This window comes from Pituophis catenifer, unplaced genomic scaffold (genome assembly GCF_029215685.1).
Source record: "Pituophis catenifer annectens isolate HBS135680 unplaced genomic scaffold, rPitCat1.0.hap2 SCAF_1, whole genome shotgun sequence".
NCBI lineage: Eukaryota > Metazoa > Chordata > Lepidosauria > Squamata > Colubridae > Pituophis > Pituophis catenifer.
The window spans coordinates 100,402,592-100,422,271 of record NW_027256881.1 but is presented as its reverse complement, the minus strand read 5'-3'; the positions used below and the strand labels follow the sequence as shown (position 1 = coordinate 100,422,271).

The 19,680-nt window shown below is 36.8% G+C and overlaps 1 protein-coding gene across 1 annotated transcript in view; it reads right to left on the bottom strand.

Moving 5' to 3' along the window:
• The window catches only part of CDK19 (cyclin dependent kinase 19), an 84,755-nt gene that overhangs the window by 23,575 nt on the left and 41,500 nt on the right, over positions 1-19,680 (bottom strand). Inside the window, 3 exon segments of the mRNA XM_070953315.1 lie at positions 3,515-3,646; positions 7,569-7,626; positions 19,487-19,627. Of these exon segments, the coding sequence (XP_070809416.1) occupies positions 3,515-3,646; positions 7,569-7,626; positions 19,487-19,627 (331 nt within the window).

Below are 19,680 nucleotides of genomic sequence, written 5' to 3'. Positions count from 1 at the left end.
CTGATAGGATAGGTTGGCTGAGATTGACTGATTGATCCAAAAATCACCAGTGAGCTCTATGATCAAGTGCAGATTAAATATTAATATCTGCAGACCAAGTCCAAAACCTAAGAAGTAAAGCAATTGTAGTGCAATATTTCTGAATTTACCAAATTGGGTAGAACTTGACAATGAAGGTATATTAAGAAGGAAACCTTCACAGGATTGCTGGAGAAATTTGATCACGAGCCTTCTGAAGGGAAATCAAGTTATTGTGGTTGTACAATTTGTTGTAAAGAGGTGCTTTGGGAGTATACATGAAGCATCTCTCTTTGAACTGTTGAAGCAGTCACATCATTTATTAAGTTCATGTGGCTGCTTCACAAACATTTCAACAATAATGACTTGCACGAATCATAAAGTCCAGTTCATGGCATTCTGAGCAATCTTATCTATATTCAACAAGTAAGCAAAACTTCAGCCGGGATTTTCCCCCTTTAATTAGTTTATAAAAAGAATTTGAAAAATCCCTGCAGGACAAAACTGTGAAGAATTCAACATTAGTGAAAAATTATTCTTTGTTACCTTCACCATCTTAAAATACGCTTGATAATTAGCTTTAACGTGTTTTGGCCCAATTCAGTCCAAGTCTTCTGTTCATCTGCATTCTATATCTTTGTTTCATTCTCCTCACCAATGACTGCATTTTATACATTGAAAGTATTGTCTTGTTTCTGCATGTAATTCTGAAACCTCACCCAAAGGGTAGCGGGTGTATCTTTTAAATAAGTAAACAAAAAGAGCAGCACATGAGCCTGGGCCAAGAAAATAACTCGAGAAAATGTCTCAAGCCGCTCCTACCTTCAGACAATAAAATTAAGTGCTGGCAAAAACACATTCAGACTTGCAACATTCTGTTATTATAGTAGTCACAGTAAAAATAGTGTTGACCTATATGGCATTGGTTCCTAAGTCTGTTTTACATTTTGGGGCCAATAGCAACCATGTTATTTCAATGTCAGTGTGTCCCGCCCCACCTTATCTAGGGCTTGTTTGAGAAATTTTCTCAAATTATTTTCTTGGTCTGGGCTCAATCCCACTTATCTGACTGTTTACTGGGTAGCGGCTCCTCCTCCTGTCCTTCAAGCCATCTATGTTTGATTGCCTTCTACTACAGGAAATCAGAAGATATAAATGTCCTATTCTAGTATGAACTGACAGTGTTGGAGAATGCATTGATCAAGAATAGTAGTTTAACTTACTATGAAGTATTTCTCTGGATATCAGGAGACAGGCCCAATGTTCCCATTCTATTTAGGAGGGGAAGTAGATTAATACAGTATATCCAAGTGACCCAAGGGCTGACATATGAGTTATATTACTGTACTGTTGGGAAATTCTCAGTCAGGCAGGGAGAAGGGATCAAACAGGGAACTAGCCTTGAGTCCTTGCATAGCCACAAGAGGCACATGTTTGTCCCTTCTGCCCCAAGTTCCATGGAACCTTATCTAGTTCTTCCCAAGAGAAGGCAAGCAGTCTGGGGAGAAACTTGTAATATAGATAGAACATAATAAAATTGTTGACTTGGACATTTCACGAGTAGATTTGCTTGCCTGTGCCTGGCATGTATAATATCAAATGTTTTTACCTTATTCTTCCATTCTCATATATTTTATCAATTGCAAGTTGGTTGTTACAGTGGAATATGCAATGCAGGAGAAACTAATTAACATACAGCTGAATTCAAAACACTGAAGGGAAGTAAGTTCCTCTATAGGCAAGGAACAAATATTAAGTCTAATATTACCGGTAAGTCTACCAAAAAACATGCTAGACTCATCTCTAATGACTGAGAATGGGAACATGAGACCTCCGGAAGTTGTTCCCATCCCCCTAACCCCTTAAAAAAAGTCCCCAAATTAGTATTTTTGACAAATTTTGGATATTTTTCAGTAATGGACATGGCTCTGGGGCATTCATTTTGGTTCAGCAAGGATAATCAGAATATTCAGAGTAGATCTATAAATTATTTTTTTCCTGATCTTCCTGTGGAAGATTAGAGATGTAAATCCAGTAAGAAAAGAAAGGCAAGCAGAGAAACTGGAAAATCATTCTCTCCGCATCCCAAAGAACATTTAAACATTTCTTAAAAGTACAAGTTTAGTGAAGCAAAACTATTTTACACACAGAATATTTCTTAACCACTAGGATTCAGGAATTGGAATAGACGAAAGTTACTTTTTAAAATCCATGTCTCATATTTAACTTCAATATTCTGTACATGTACACAGGATCACATTTATAATAATGTTACTTTGAAAAGGGCATGGACAACGAGAAAAGAAGCATGACAGATTGGAAGTGGAAAATTAAAAAAAGAAGTTTGGTCCTTCTTTTCCCACATACATAGTTCTGCTTTTTCAAATAGGAATTACTAATACACCAGGCAATAGAGTTCAATGGCAATATATAGTGAATTCATGCATGTATAGTGACTTCATTAATATATCATAGAAATAGAAGAACCTGAATATATCACAGAAATAGGAGTACTTGAAGGATATGCAGAATTCTGCATTTTTACAACCCAAGAAAGAGAGCCTACAGTACCTGTTCCACAGGCTCCCTCACTGTTTAGCTGTCTCTATGTCATTCCTGAACATCTTTTTTTTTTTCATTATTCCCTCAGAGAATCATACACACAGGCTATTCTTTCCCAGGATAAACAATGTAACATTGAGTGTGGAAAAGGAACGAGTAATTATAAGCCAAAGAAATTAAATATATGAGATAGCTAACAACAAAGGAGGATGATCTCTGAAAGCAGTGATGTAATTAATGTAGATAATGGTTCTGCAGGAGTATCAGGCAGTTCAGTCAATCAAATAAAAGTGATAGATAAAATAGAAGATTGTTACTAAGTGGCCATTAGAGAAGCATGACTTTATATGGCTGCATCAGCATAGTATATTCTTCAAGACTTCAACTCCAGCAGGTTTTAAAATTATTCGCAAAAGCAAAATCTTCTTCAACTAAGCACCATCAAAATTTGTCAGAACTGCAATCCCAGAATTCTCAAGGGCTCATGCTTGCTGGAGAACCTGGAAGTTGCAGTCCGTACATACTTGGACAACCCAGATTGGTGAAGGTAGACAGAGGAAATGATTTGATAAGAACATTTTGCTCTTTTTCCTGAAGATAAAGAAGGTTTCTGGACGAAGATGACCTAAAACACAGGATCTTGTACACCAGGAGACCATTAAAGGAAATGGCTGTTGGATATTTTTGGAATAAAAAGCTATTAAGTCTGATAGAAACACATTCAAAATATTTGTGAAACATCCTCCAATAATGGTACTTGCAATATGGGCATGCTTTAATTTGTATGAATTAACAGAACTGTATTTTATTTCTGAAATGGAGTAGATATTTAAAGTATTGAACTACTTAAGAACTTTATAACTCTTACATTTATTTTTTACATTGATAATTCTGATAGTTATTGAGCTATATTTTTAAAAATCAAAACACTTACCAATTGCCTTTGTGTAGTGCCGTGCCCCAAGTAACAATTCTGGAGCTCTGTACCAAAATGTCACCACAACTGGGTCAAGGTCTGCCAGCGGCTTGAGAGGAGAATTGAATAGCCTTGCAAAACCCATATCAGCTGCAAAATAACCAGTTTTTATATTACACCAAACAAATTTTTTCTAAAATAAATTCTTCTATACCGCTATTCCTGATATTATCACTGCTTCATTTATCTCAAAGCTAGGCCAAGTACACAATCTTACATTGTTGGCCTATCTAGAACTTTCCTATAGGACCTGTTTGAGGATATTACTTAGTTTATTCCTCCTCCCTTTTTAAAAAAATTGATGATTGAAAGTTACTCCACATCCCAAACACTGTATTTGCATGAACAATATGTTAACATTGCTGATAATCCTGAACATATTACCCAAAATATATGCATTTCATCCGTGTTAGGAGCTATAAACATTCCCTATTGCCAGTCCCTTAACATCATAAACTGAGTATGAGTGCTTTTGAACATGTGTGTTGATTTGAATTGACTTCATCAGTTAAGATAACATCATTATTTACTATATTATATCAAATATGTCATAAGTTAGGCCAAAAGAAAAGTTCTATGTAGCTATTAGAAATATAACTGACTTATGCAAGTCCAAACACTTTGTTATTATTAAAACAAATGTATATTATTGTTCAGATTAATAGACTTGATATAAAACCTGTAGTCAAATATTTTAATATCTAGCATAAGTACATATAAGGCTGTTATTCATGACATTCAGGACCAAAAATATGGTTCATGGCATGCAGAGCACAAATGAACCACCTAATACATTTAAAAAGTATTCAGACCCCCTTCATTTTTGTCAATTTTGTTATGCTGCAGCCTGATTCTACTATTGTTGGAATTCATTTTTCTCATTAATCTACACTCAGTACCCCATAATGACAAAGTGAAAGCAAAAGTGAAGGGGGTCTGAATACTTTCTGAATGCACTGTATATTGCAGGCTAATTCTGCAGACTGCCAGGAGTTCAATTCTCACCGGCTCAAGGTTCACTCAGTGTTCCATTCTTCCAAGGTTGGTAAAATGAGGATCCAAAATATTGGGTGCAATATGCTGAGGCTGTAAACTGTTTAGAGCAGGGGTACTCAACCCCTGATCTATGGGCCAGCAACTGGGCTGCACAAACAAGTGAAGCCCCATCTGTGGGATGCAGGCAGCACATGAAACCACACCCGCTCCGGTCCATGGAAAAACCTCTCTTCACAGAATTAGTCTCTAGTGCCCAAAAGGTTGGGGGGGGGATCACTGGTTTAGAGGGTGCTGTAAGTACTGTGAAGCGGTATATAAGTCTATTGCTATTGCTATAGGTGGCTCTTTAAAATAGCTGATCTTTAGCCAGGATTGCACAACTGCTTTCTGAAATGCTGTGCAATCTGAAAAAACATGCAGCTGCTTTAGTAGTAGGCAGGAGTGGTATGTATCCCCATAAACTTCAACTACTTTTCTGCAATTGTATCTAAAGCACTAGAAAGCTTAACATTAAAGGCTTGGCAGACCAAGGTTTTTCTTGGCAGCAGTAGTCTGAGTCTATTCTTACTGGCATTATATAGATCATATTTAGACAATAACACTCAATATTATAAAGATGTTTATAGGAATCATTGTAATAGGAAAAAGAATGCAAAGTACTAAATTTTTCCTCATGAGATTTCTTTGTCAAAATGAAAGGACATGTTTTGGGGGAGGGGGTATCCCTAAACAATTAACTGATTCAAAGGAAGCTGTGCCTTTCTCCCACTGTCTCCATCAGACTTTTAGTCATTTTTTTGAACAATTTAAAAATAAGAAATAAATGTCTACTATAAAACTTGTGATAGAAATATGCCTTTTATTCCTTTGCACCAATTTAAGAAAATAAGTAAATTTAGATCCCTGTTAATTTGAGCTAGGCTACAAAGCTTTCCTAACTTCTGCCTAATTATCATATACTTAGACTAGTAAAACAGTGATATATTAAATGATAGATAAAACAGATAAATTCTATAAGTAACGAAATTGTTGCTTACCGGATATTTTTTATCTACAAAGCTCTGGAGCTTTATAGATAATAACCAGTACCATGAAATGATCTGAGCCACGCACTGGAAACCAATTTAAACACAATATGAATAGTTTTGTACAATTTAAAAAGCATCTGCCAGAAAAAAAATCCAGCTTCCCTATTTTACACTAAATGAATTTTCTGAACAATTTACAAAAGCAGTTTTGAATAAAGCAAAGTAAATGAGAAGTACTAAGATAAGACCTTCTGTTAATGCAGACATTAAGCATAAATGGCAGTTTATACTTTGGTTTGCATGGCTTTTAGGTCTCAAAATGGCAACATTTGGTTAGAAGGAACATTAAAAGACACATGCATTTATGTTCTATAGCAGGGATGTCAAACTGGCGACTCCTCAGGCCAGATGTGTCACGCAAAGGCCACGCCCACCCCAGCTCCGTGAAGGGAAAAAATGTCACGAAATGGCATGTGACTGCAATGTGATGCTGCAAGTTCGATACCCATGTTCTATAGTAAACGCAAGTGAATTGTGTTTTAACAGAGGTGCTACATACATCTCATTATGGAATATAGTACATTATTATATTCGAGATTTTCTCACATTCACAATTCTTTTATAAAAATATATATAATATTTTTTAAAAATTACATTCACAATTCTGATTGATGAATGACAATATTTTTGCAGGAAAACAAGTAATGTCTCTGCCACAAAACATTTTACTGGGAATTTCTGAAATAAGAAAGTCTTTTTTTTTTTTTGCTATTGACATAATCAATTATAGGATGATAAATATAAAAATATACATTTGAATCTTGGGTCAGAGTGAACCATTTTATCATTATTGATCTCAAAAGCATGAAGCAAATGGCCAAATTTCCATTGACTCCAAAAAATATGGGGGAAAGGCCTTGAATTTAAATCCCAAGCAAAGACACAGAAACAGACTTCAATTTCTGTGTATTGCAGCAAAAATTTCTTCTGTGGAAATATGACTTCATTAAAACTAATAAAATAGCTAATGTAGTCATGTAATGTCTACGAATGTTCACAATGAGCAAGTTCATGAATATGCAGTTCAATATCTGGAGAGTAATGATCTATTGCGGTGTCTGGAAAGAAGCCTCATGATAACTAATAATTAATCTCAAGTAAACAGCTTGTACAATTCTGCTATAAATTGCTCTGTAGAGATAGATAAATAACAATTTTTGAGATTTGGCAGGTTTTGATACTGATCCACAGGAAAAAGTAATGTTTACCCACAGAGTTAAGAGCTTCAAGCTTTTAAACATTCAGTCATAGCTGAAGAAGAATACTCAGTTTTAATTGCTCCCTTTCAGTGGCTCCAAGAGCCAGAGAAACTGGTAACACCAGTCTTTAACATGCATTGTTATTAGTGCTTCAGTAGAGGTCTACTCCTATTCATATCCTTAAAACTGGTTCATACATCACATCAATCACTCTAAACAGTTTCCTGCTATTAATATACACAGAAATTTCTCATCTGCATTTCACCCATGGCCGTTTTCATTAGCTATTTCGGAGGGGTTTGGAAGTAGCCTAGAAATTTTAGAGGTAATAACAACCTACCCTAGCAACTCATTATATATTTTATAATTATTGAATAATTTTAAATGTTTTTGCACTTACCTTGTATACCAGTGCAGCACATTCTTTTTATGGTATTGTCTCTAATTAAATGAAGTACAAGTTACTACTGATCTCTGGAGAACATTGGACTTTCTCCCATATTATTTGGCACCTTACTTACCCACCTTAACAACATCCAGCTGAATTCTGGAGGCTCCTGAATGGATACAGGAAACTTATTTTCCTTTCCCATATTCTCCCATAAGTTTTCCTTTGGACCCAACTATTTATACCATTTGTAAGTCAGTGTGGTTGAGATGCTTTACTTTGGATTTCTATTAATTTCTATTGCACTTATATTTATAAATACAGGTAATTATAAAACTTACCTATTTTAACTCTTCCTCTTTCAGGACCTTCTCCCATTACTAGAATATTTGCTGGTTTCTGGGAAAGTAAAGTAAAATATTCATATATCTCATGTATCATTACATTAATGTAATGGTACAGCTTTATATACAAAAAATTTAGAACGCACAGATCATGCACTTTCCTCCCTTGAAATGTTATTTAAAATTGGATATAATGTATATTTCTTTCAATATAGAAATATAATTATTCTTTTTTTCTTTTCTTTTCTTTTCTTTTTTTTTGCAGTGGTTTGCTCTCCAAGCTTGTTTCAATTTAATTTCTAAACGTTTCGTTACCAGACTAGATAACATCATCAGCAGGATTTTCTTGTTCTATTCTCCTTAGCTTACAAATGTCTTGTGTGCCAGTGTGGTCAGTTGGTCGTTTGATTGGTTGTTCATTTGGAGTTATATTTAAATTCTGAGCAGCTGATTGGTTCTCTTGTTGATTGGTTTTTCGAATGGTCTGGTTTCTTTTTGTAGTATTTCACAGAATTCTGTTTTATTTTATATGAAACCATTTGAAATTTTAAAAACCATATTATTAATACATTGCTTCAATATAGCTTAAATGAAAATAAATGTTTTAAGAGGGAAAATACATTTTTACAAATGCATGTTATCTACAGTAAATCCATGCAGCTAATGAATCTGACTCCAATATCACCATCTATTAAAATTGTTACCTCTATTTTATCTCTTCATGCCTACCCGTGTTGGCCTTTCAGGCTCCAACTTATTTGACAAAAGTTGTATTGAAATGAAAAATACAGTGTTTCGCCAAAACTAAGACCATTCCGGATAATAAGCCCAATCGGGCTCTTCAGCGCATGCGTTAAAATAAGTCCCCCCCAAAATAAGCCCCCCACCAACTACTTGCCACGCAACCAAAACGAGTTGAGGAGGCGAGGCTGGAGGAAGGGAGGGGGGGAACATGCCCTCCCCTCCCTGTTCTTCATGCCGGCCGAGTGGCTGGTCGCTGCTGCCCTGATTCATCCTACTACCGCCGCTGCCTCGTGGAGCAGGACTCTGCAAGGCTTGTTGTGCCATTGCACGCATAAACTGCAGTACCGCCACGAGCTTCATCTGGCATCCTGTCGCTTGTGACTGCGCCGGTATGTCAAACCTCACAGCAGTGCTGCCATTTGTGCGTGCAAGGGCACAAGCCTTGCTGAAAAGCTAAGACGCACATCCCATTTCTCGCCCACCCCACTTGCCATCCCCAAATTGCATCCCTAAAGGGGGCGGGTGGCTAAGCAAGGGGCAAGAGCCCAGCCATGCCTGGCAAGTGGGGAAGAGAAGAGAAGAGACAGCAAGGGGAGCCACGTCTCACTCCACACGTCCCGCTTCTCCCCCACCCCACCTGTCAGAAATGAGTTTTTGTGAGATTCATCATGGCCTGTAGCTAATTGTGGAAACTAGCTTTAATTGTTCTGACTATAATCTGCACATTTTTCTTTCTGTGGAAGATACCCTGTCAAATTGTCCAAGACTCTCATTTTTTTCAAATACAAGCAATCTTTGATTTACAGCAGTTCATTTAGTAACTATTCAAAGTTATAACGGCACTGAAAAAGTGACTTATGACCGTTTCTCACACTTATGATGCTTGCAGTATCCCCATGGTCACATGATCAAAATTCTGACACTTGGCAACTGATTCATATTTATGAGTGTCCTGGGATCATGGGACCAGCTTTTGCGACCTTCTGACAAGAAAAGTCAATAGGGAAACCAGATAACAACCGTGTCACTAACTTAACAACTGCAGTAACAATTCACTTAACAATTGTGACAAGAAAGATCATAAAAAGGGGCAAATTCATTTAACCAATGTCTCACTTAGCAAATTTTGGGTTCAATTGTGGTTGCAAGTCGAGGACTACCTGTAAAGATACCATCATCTGCATCTAAATCAGTTTTATTTCGTATTAGCAACTTTAAGATGTGGACTTTAACTCCCAATATTCCCTACCCAGGGAGTTTAAATTCACACATCTTAAAGTTACTGAGATTGAGAAACAGTGGTCTAAACCTTTGGATCTTACTTGGACAATGACAAGCTATTAAGCTCACTATGCCACTGAGAAATTCTTTTCCCAGACAAGTTTTCCAGTGTATTATGTATCTCTCCCCACCCAAACTCTAATCTCTCGTTGACCAGCTTCTTCTGATTTATTTTGTAATTTGGCTTTTCTCTTACCATTTAAAAATCCTTCCCTCCTGCAAAGTCTCTGTTCCCATCCTTATTTCTCCCTTTCAGATACTTTCCAAAGGTATTCCACTAAACAAGTCAAAATTCCTAATGTTTCTTGACCTCTGCTTAATATTTATGAAACATTCCAGTCCTGAAGGCACCAATACAACCCTCAGTTTGTCAGAACAGAGCAAGGGAGACAAAGAGAAGCAAAAGTTAGGAAGAACTGAGCTCTTTGTTGTTTATTTATCTACTACGTTTATGTGTCTCTCCAATCAAAAACTGATTCTGAGAGGCTCACATACTTCATTCAGTAACCCAATTAAAAATATCAAATGATAACAGTAACAAAGCAACAATTACAATCAAGGGGGGAAATTTACAAATATTTCCCTACAGGAAAGAACCATGCTATCTTTCAAGCTTGCTGAAAGAGCCAAATCTTAATGGTTTTATTGGCTCTCTGGTGTGCAGGGAGGACATTACATTTCTAAAAGGGCAGCATTTCAGAAAAGGGGGCAATGACAGAGAACGCTTCCTTGCAAATTCAGTCTTGCAGGGCTTGTGCCCCAAACAAGGAGAATAGGCTGATCAATTAGTATGACAAAAAAGTTAGAGAAAACATAGTTTTTTGAGATCACATTTCTAAGATACTATCATCTACAGGTAGTCCTCGACTTACAACCATAATTGAGCCTAAAATTTCCATTGCTAAGCAAGGCAGTAGTTAAGAGAGTTTTACCCCATTTTATGACCTTTCTTGCCATAGTTGTTAAGTGAATAGCTGCAGTTGTTAAATGAATCATTTGGTCATTAAGCAAATCTGGTCCCCCCCACTGACTGCTTGTCAGAAGCCAGTTGGGAAGGTTACAAATGGTGATCACGAGACCTTGGGACAGTGCAACTGTCATAAATACACCCTAGGGGTCAAAGCACCTGAATTTAGATCACATGACCATGGAGTGCTGCAACGGTCATAAGTGTGAAAAATCAGTCATAAGGCACTTTTTCCGGTGCTGTTGTAACTTTGAATGATCATTAACTGAATGGTTATAAGTCAAAGACTACCTGTACAAGAATGTTCTCAGAAGATATACAGTATAGAAACATATACAGATAAGATGACGAATGAGACTTCGTCGAAACGTTGCCAAGACACCTCCAATTTTATGCAGGAGAAAACTCGAATAACCAAAGACCTACATACAAACACCCGCGAAAACCTGAGAAAACAAATATACAGATAATTATATAGATTGAAAGAAGTTCCAGATGCAGATGCTAAGATGACCTAGAAGGAATCAGATCCAGTGTGACTTCTAATATTGTCTGCTCTCAGTGAAAACTTCACTGGGAAAAAAGAAAAAAAAAATTCAAATCTGGTATATGTTTGTGCAATTCATCTGATTCCGATTCTGAAGATTTAAATTCACTCAAAATAGTTATTCTTTTATGAAAGTCATGACCAAAATTAGGGCATATTCAGTTTTGTATGAGAGACCTCTATTTCTGTCCTCCTAACTGTACAGAAAGCAGATTTGCGGCCATTTGGGTATAATAGAGAGTGAAGGAATTTATTCTGCTAGCAGTAAACATTCTGCTTACTGATGGGTCTTGCTGGTTTTCACCCTTACTTAAAAGAAAATGCCAGCCCTGGAGTAAGCCACATTAGTTGCTATAGAAACAAAGTTTTGGAATTTCATGTTTAAATTATCAGGAATAAAAATTGAACAAAGAGATCCCAACTGAGACTAAAACATAGGGTTTGACTATCCAGTAAAGATATAATGCAGAATGAACAGGATCAAAAATAACATAGCATATTTGCTGTGGGAAAAAAATATACATGCTGCAATTTAAAGCAAAATCCTTAGAGTTGTAAAAACTGAATTGATTATGTTATCATTCCATTCAGATTAGTGGACATAAACAATATAAATATCTCAGGGAGAAAGAAAGTGCAAAGGCAGTTATGACATGCTCTTGAATAAAACTCGTTTAACATAAAAAAGAAATCAATCCCTATGAACATTGCTATTGCATCAACTCAGTGTGATCAATTCTTTTAGTATGGAGAAGGTCAAAAGGGAGCCAGCAAAAACAAACAGAAGTAAAACTGTCTGCAGTTTTGAATGAGAGGAACACACCCGATTAAGTGATAAGAGAAACAATGGACAACAGAATGCTAGCATTTAGTAACTCTTACTGTTCCCAGGCTTATCTAGAATATAATTCTTTTGAAACTTGACATTCCCATGAGAAAAACATTCTCTTTAGCACAGTGCTGTTGTCCATGCACGTTTTTATTTAAAAAAATGATTTGTATTGCCTTATACATTATATTATGAAACTATATTGCAAGGATATATTATCATACATGAATTAATTTGTATGATAAATTAATGCTGAAAAGTATAAACATTGCTGAGATTCTTGCAAAAAACTAGAACTGAAATTAGGAAAACACCCTTTCCTAAAGATAAAATCTAATAAAAAACAAAGGTTTTAAGCACTCAGTAATTCACAGCAGGATAACAGAGATCCCTGAAAATACAGATCCTGATAACATAATCTGGGCCAATGAAAATGAATGAACAATAATAGTTGTATGATTATTTAACATGGCACAGATATTATTTGATAAATTAAGCCACTGGCTTTAACGTGGTCAATGTATCATGGACTTAATGCATTGGATTTCAAGATCCCTTGTATATAAGGCCTTGTGTGATCATTAATGTACATACAGAATACACTGGGACTGTGTATTACACATATCTAGTTCCTTCAATTGTTCATTGTACGGTTTAGCCTCCAGACCCCTTATCATCTTTGTTGCTCTTCTCTGCACCCTTTCTAGAGCCACAGTATCTCTTTTTTTATATCACTTTGCATCATTTTGTATTTTGTACAACAAATGAAAGTTTTTATTAGGACATTCATGTGCTTTGTACATTTGCATCCATTGCAATTTTGATCCTGTAGTTAACTTTAATGAACCCAGTTTCATTAATGGGGCCCAGTTTTAACTAACATGAAGATTAGTAAAATACTGGAAGGTTTGCCACCTGGGTATCATGTATTCTGAACTTAGAATGAATCACTGCACATACCTGAAATATAAATTTGTAAGGGACACAATATAAAAGTAGAAGAATATTGATCATATGATGGGCTGGGTACATCAACATCTTTATTAATGGCATGAAAAGTCTCTGTAGTCTCAATGTTAAAGAAAATAAAAACATTTCCAGAGTAACATTCTTTTTCAGCAATATTCTAGGAACTGCTATAGTTCAGATCCCTTAATTAGGTTGAATTTGTCTTTACAAATGGTTGGCTATGATAACCTGTGTAATTAAATCAGGAAGGAGTTAATCAGAAAAGAGACTTGTGTATTATTTCTTTAAAAGGGGGAGACTTATCTGCATCTTGGCTCTTTTTGAAAACCATTAACTCGTTTATTTCAGCATGACAAATAGCAGGATGGGGAAAAAAATAAAAGTTAGATTCAGCCAGCAACACTACAGTCTTGATGTAATTATTTGGGAATGATCCTTGTAAAGAAAAGTATAATAGAAGATCTAAATGTGCAATCTAAAGGTTAAGTCTAGCACTTAAAGGCTTGAAATGTGAAAACCCAGTTTCATAATGTTTCGTGATTCTGCCCATGTGGTGTTGTGTCAAGTTTATCTAAATAAGAGACGTGCTTAGAAAAATTAACGTCTTCCAACTAGGTCCAAATTCTGAGAAAGAATGAAAGTATTTTCTAACATATAATAACTTGAAATATATGTGACATATATGATTTGACCATCTGATTGAACTTGATGGCTTTAAACTAACTAAAATAGGATCTGAGGGTTGGGGGATAAAAGAAAGGAGAAGGGCAAGAATGTGACCTCATTATTTATAGGGGGTAGCCTGTACCCCCTTTTTATTTCTGCCTGGACTGGGGGGGGGAGAGATCTCAAAGGAAACTTCTTTGTAACTTAAAATGGTAATATGTGGCAATTGTTTGATGAAAAAAAAAGAAATGTTAAAAAACCTTATTCTCATGGCAATTGCATATTTCAGAACTTTTTTTTTAATATTATAACAATAGCACCACTATACTCTAGTAAAAACAGTGGGATTTGTTCACAATCTGTGCCTGCTATTCTGAAAATTGTTAAAATATAGTCAGCAACATTGTGTCAGAGCAGAATTCTAATAATGCTCTTGGAAATGTCCCTTGAAGGACATATTTTATCCAGAAGATATAAACAATGTTCATAAAACGATTGCAAATGGACTCTCAGCACAGTAGGAAGGATAAACCAAGAGATTAGCATAGTTTTTGCTGCCCTGCTGTTCAAGTGTGAAATGATGTTTTGCCATTGGATTGAGAAGGCAAGGAAAACAGCTCTGCACTATCAGTTTAGTTGGAATGGTCATGAGGCAGCAAGCTAAAAATTAGCTGCGCCCGCAGAACACCTACTTTAAATAAAAGGTTCTGATAAGGTTGCTATCCAGAACAAAAGCTGTCATGAGATTTCACTTCAGAAATAATACGTAGCCATGCGCTTATGGAGGGAACAACGTTAAAGTACAATTAGGTAGCCCTTCCACTTATCACTTGTTTCAGATTTTTCAATTTCAGCTCAGAAATGTGTGGAAAGGTGGGAAGAGACGAAGCAGAAGCCTAAGACCAAAGAACAACTCAGGACAAAAGGATAAACCAGGAGACAGTACCAAAGAGAGTACGAAAAGAACACCAGCAAAAGATACAGGAAGACTTTGTTGCTCAGACAGGGTTGAACAAGAACAACATTTTTCCCTGTGAGGATCCAATGTCTAATCTGGGTATGCAGAGTCAGCCTAGGACTTTGAATTCAAAAAAACCCTTGACTTCAGTCCTCTTGTCATCCCGAAATGCTGTTTAGCAATAGCACTTAGATGTATATATAGTTTCACGGTGCTTTATAGCCCTCTCCAAGCGGTTTACAGAGTCAGATATTGCCCCCAACAATTTGAGTCCTCATTTTACCCACCTCGGAAGGATGGAAAGCTGAGTCAACCTTGAGCCTGGTGAGATTTGAACTGCCAAATTGCAGCTAGCCAGCAGTCAGCAGAAGTAGCCTGCAGTACTGCACTCTAACCACTGCGCCACTGTGGTTCACGGTGTTCCTAAACATTTTTGTTCTTAGACATTAAGTAATGTAAGCCGATGCTTTTCAAAAAGCCATTGTCTACAACTTCAGGACTATATTTTCAAATACTGTTGATGTCAGTGTAGGCCACAACCAGAAGTCCTTCCTCCCTGCTATTAACTCATAATTATGATATGAGATAAACTAACCACAATTTTAAAAAAATGCTTATCACAATTCATCTAGGTTCCTGCCTACTGCATACATTCTATCTTCCTCCACCTTTATAAAGATATGGTATGCTGAGATAATAGATGGATCCCCTATAATCATGATGGCGAACCTATGGCACGCGTCCCCAAGGTGGCACACAGAGCCATCTTTCTGGGCACGCGAGCTATCGCCTAATTCACCTTCAGCTGCGCATGCACCCCAACTGGTGTTTGGGCTCCAGTGCACGCATGTGCAATTCAGGGGACCCAGCTGGTTTTTGAGCACTCCTGCGCATGCATGCATGTTTGCGTATGAGAGTACTTGCATGCAGCAAGTGCATGCATAAACAGCATTCATATGCATTCGCACGTGAAAATGGCATGCATGCGCAGATAGTGTAATTGCATGCACAGCGCATAGGGAGAGCTGCGCAAAACCTGCACGCATGCCCAGATGGTGCAATTGCACGTGCAGTGCATAGGGGGGAGCCACGCAAAAGCTGTGCGCACACACAGATGGTGCAGTTGTGTGCACAGCCCACAGGGGAGGAGTCGCAGGTTATCGGCAAGAGCACATGCGTGTGAAACGCACAAAGCACTTACCTGTTCAGCACTTGGTGAGTAAAAAGTTCACCACCATTGGCCTATAAAATGTAGTCTTTGTAAGGGACTGGCTAACATGTTTCTCCTATGCCAGTGATGGCGAACCTTTTTCTCCTCGGGTGCCAATAGTGCACGCGTGTGCCCACATAATTCAATGCCCTCCCCATGCCCTGTTTTGGGCCTAGCAGGCCTTCCTGAAGCTTCTGGAGGCCAGAAACGGCCTGTTTCCAGACATCCGGTAGGCCCAGTAGGCCCATTTTTCGCCCTCCCTAGGCTCCAGAGGCTTTCTTGGAGCCTGGGGAATACAAAAAGGGCCTCCCCTGCTGCCCTGGAGGCCCTCTGGAGGCTGAAAACGCCCTCCCAGAGCCTCTGTGTGAGCCCTATACTTACCTGGCATCCATAATGGAGACTCCTGGGGGGGAGGGGCAGAGTGGGCAGGCTGGCTGGCACGCGCATGCGCGCTGGAGCTGAGCTAGGACAACGGCTCGTGTGCCCACAAGTATGGCTCCGCATGCCACCTATGGCACACGTGCCATAAATTCACCATCACGGTCCTATGCTATGATTCTTATTTCCACCATAGCCTTTCTAAAAGGCCAAAATAACATTTACATTAAATAGATCAAAGTTATTTAAAAGGAAAAATATCTTATTAATTTATACTGAATAGACATACAGAAACAGTTTATAATTCTGTCATGGGAATGATCACACTGCTACTACAATCAGGAGCACATATATCAGATTAAAACTTAGGTTACTATTTCCCATAGAGAGCAAGAGTGTGGACTTGAAGAAACACTTTTGAGAAACATCTGAGTAGTTCTTACTCTAAGGCATACAGATATACCAGATAACTAGTGCAATTTTAGTATTAAGAACTAGACGAAAAGATTTATTAGTTCCAGTGAACACACTTCTGTTTTTCCTAGTAGTGAGTTATGATTTACCAAAACAAGAAGGTTCTCCTTGAAAGGTTTATTTGCATCCCCTTTGTTTTTTAGGACTCTACTATCATCTCTCCTAATCCTAGCCTTTTTTCTTTTCTCAAAGGCTCTGAACCAATTTATCCTCCAAAGGCCTAAAAACTATTTCTGAGCTCCAATGACCCAAACTATCTTCTGTGACTCTTGTTTCAATTATTTGAGCTGTCTTATTTCTTTGTCTTCCTTATAAAGAATTGAAGGGTTTTCCCCCCATCAATCCCTGTTATAGCACCTTTCTTGATTTTCTTAAAAAACATTGTACCTCTCTTCTGAATTGAAGCATGGCCATGTCAGCCCTACAAGATAGACCAGATCAGGAAACCAACTTCATAGGAAGATTAGAGCTATATTTTATTGAGAAAGAGCATAGTACCAGAAACTTACAAGTCTGATTGTGCTTTACCTCTCTTTCTTTTTACACCTCAATGAATCATGAGAGGCACCTTCCTAAGTCTCTTCCAAATACAATCTCGTTCATCAGAACTTAAGGAATGTTTCAGCCTCAAGGTCTTGATATTCTACAGGACATTTGTTTTCCAATAAGTTTGTGCTTTTTTTCAAGGATTGCTACAGTCTTCACAAGTTGTTCTCAAATAGGAGCACAAATTTGCCACAAACATTACAGGTCACAACTAAAAACTCTCTGCTTCTTAAAGTAGTAATAGTCATTGCTTATATTTTCTCTTGCTCCTTTTGCAGACTTGAAGTTAACTAAAAACAGGCTGAATTAGAAGGAAAATTGTTAAGGTTCTTCCTATTGAACTCAAAGGCAACTCCCATTTGCCCACTCCCTATTCACTTGCTCTACCAATACTATAATATTCCTAGACAGCAGTGCAACTGTTTCAGGGTATACAACTGTATATTGTTAACATCTGATTGAGAAGGCAGCTCAAAGACACAAGGCCTTGTAATAATGTTAATTACTCAAGTAGTTCTTTAAAGAACAGAAAACTCAAGAAAAGTCTCATCTTTTTAAGCATTAAAATTAAAATTAAATAATTTAAATTTAACAATTTTAATTTAAAAATTTAATAATTTTAATAATTAAATTTAACTAATTTTCTTTTAACTGCCTTTTCTGTTTTGAATGGAATTGTATTTCTTTCTATACTCAAAACACTACAACCCTATGAATCCTTCAAGGTAGCTCAGGTCAAGAAACAGTCTCTACAAGAACTAATGATATTCTACTTTATCATTATAGGATACAATAACAGAATCTTGAAAGCTGCCAGAATTTCCCTCTGTTCTCGTGCAGAATCAACGCAGAGCTATTTTAAGTTTCTTTTTAGGCAGTATTTTCAATATTATTAAGGAATCATTTAAGCTGATGCAGAATTATGTCACCAATAGTTTATTTCCTATAAACTATGTGAAAAGTTGAGAGAATTTCAACAAAATGGTAGCTGCAGTTTTTACAATAGTAGAAACATACAATAGCCCTATTATATTTTAATATCTTCCAATGTAAAATGTAGCAGACTCTATAGCTGTTTTTAACAGTTTTAAAACTGACCTGTAGAATATACTATAAGTAAAAATATCCTAAAATGTCATTAAAATGAGCCATGGTGGTGCAGTGGTTAGAATGCAGCATTGCAGGTTAATTCTGCTGACTGTAGATTGCCAGCAGTTCAGCAGTTTCATTCTCACTGGTTTAAGGTTGACTCAGCCTTCCATCCTTTCAAGGTCGGTAAAATGAGGATCCAGATTGTTGGGGGCAATGTGCTGACTATATAAATCGCTTAAAGAGAGCTGTAAAGCACTGTGAAGCGGTCTATAAATCTAAATACTATTGCTAAAAATAATTTTGCCTTTGAAATTTCTGAAAGTTATTTACCATTTTTTACTGACAAAGAGACAATCTTTTACTCCAGATATACAGGCTGCTAATAACAAACATGGCAGGGGATTGAAATGGTTGCAGGCATCACTGCTGAAAAGTATGGGTGCCTTTGAAGATTAGCCCTTTTCTGAAATTACTAAAGAGAACTTTTCTTTTCTTCTCTGCTAATTATTTCTTCTTGCCTCATCTCTAGTTTTGTCCTTCCTGTCCTTCCCCATGTATATCTATTTTCTCCCTCACCTCATTCCATTGTTTTCTTTTTTTGCTATTTCTGCTATGTTTGGGACATAATATTTAATAATTTTAAGGGATTTTTTTAAATATTTGTATTATCTGTATTTTATCTTGGCTGTTCACCGCCCTGAGTCCTTCGGGAGTAGGGCGGTATAGAAATTTGATTAATAAATAAATAAATAAATAAATAATAAATAAATAAATAAATAAATAAATAAATAAATAAATAAATAATAGTTGATATGTGGGGAGATCAGTTAATTTGATAAATGAAGTATTTAATTTTACATAGATTTTTAAAAGTTGTTGTTTTGTTGTATCTTTTGTTATTGTTGCTATTCTGCTCTGCCATTTTGGTGTGTGACTTCTGGCCAATAGCTGCCTGCCTGCCTATCAGCTGCTTACAGATACTGGAAAGAGAAAAGCTCTAGGACTGGTTTCAACTGAAGCTGGCAAACCTAGGGTGACAAGCTTGGAACTCCATGGGATTACTCTATATATTCTGCATTATCTTTGAAATGGGCACCTTTACATTCTGGCTCATCTTGCTATTGGGTCAATATGGTAAAATTTTCAGGAAGAAGTGTAGTAATCCATGAAATTAATATTTTGCATTTTTATCTACTTTTCAAGAAATACAAATATAACTGTCTATTTGCAGGCAGTTAAAGTCACAGCACTTACTAAGTCTCTGTGAAGCACCCAGTTTGCATGGAGATAATGGATTCCATCAAGAATCTGATAAAGTAGTGATTTGACCATAGATCTTGGCAGTTGCATGGGTTTTTTGTTTGCTTTTGAGGCACGGTGAAACTTGATAATATGCTGGAAACAAAAAAGAACACAAACATGAAAGCATCATGTAAAAAAAAAGCCAC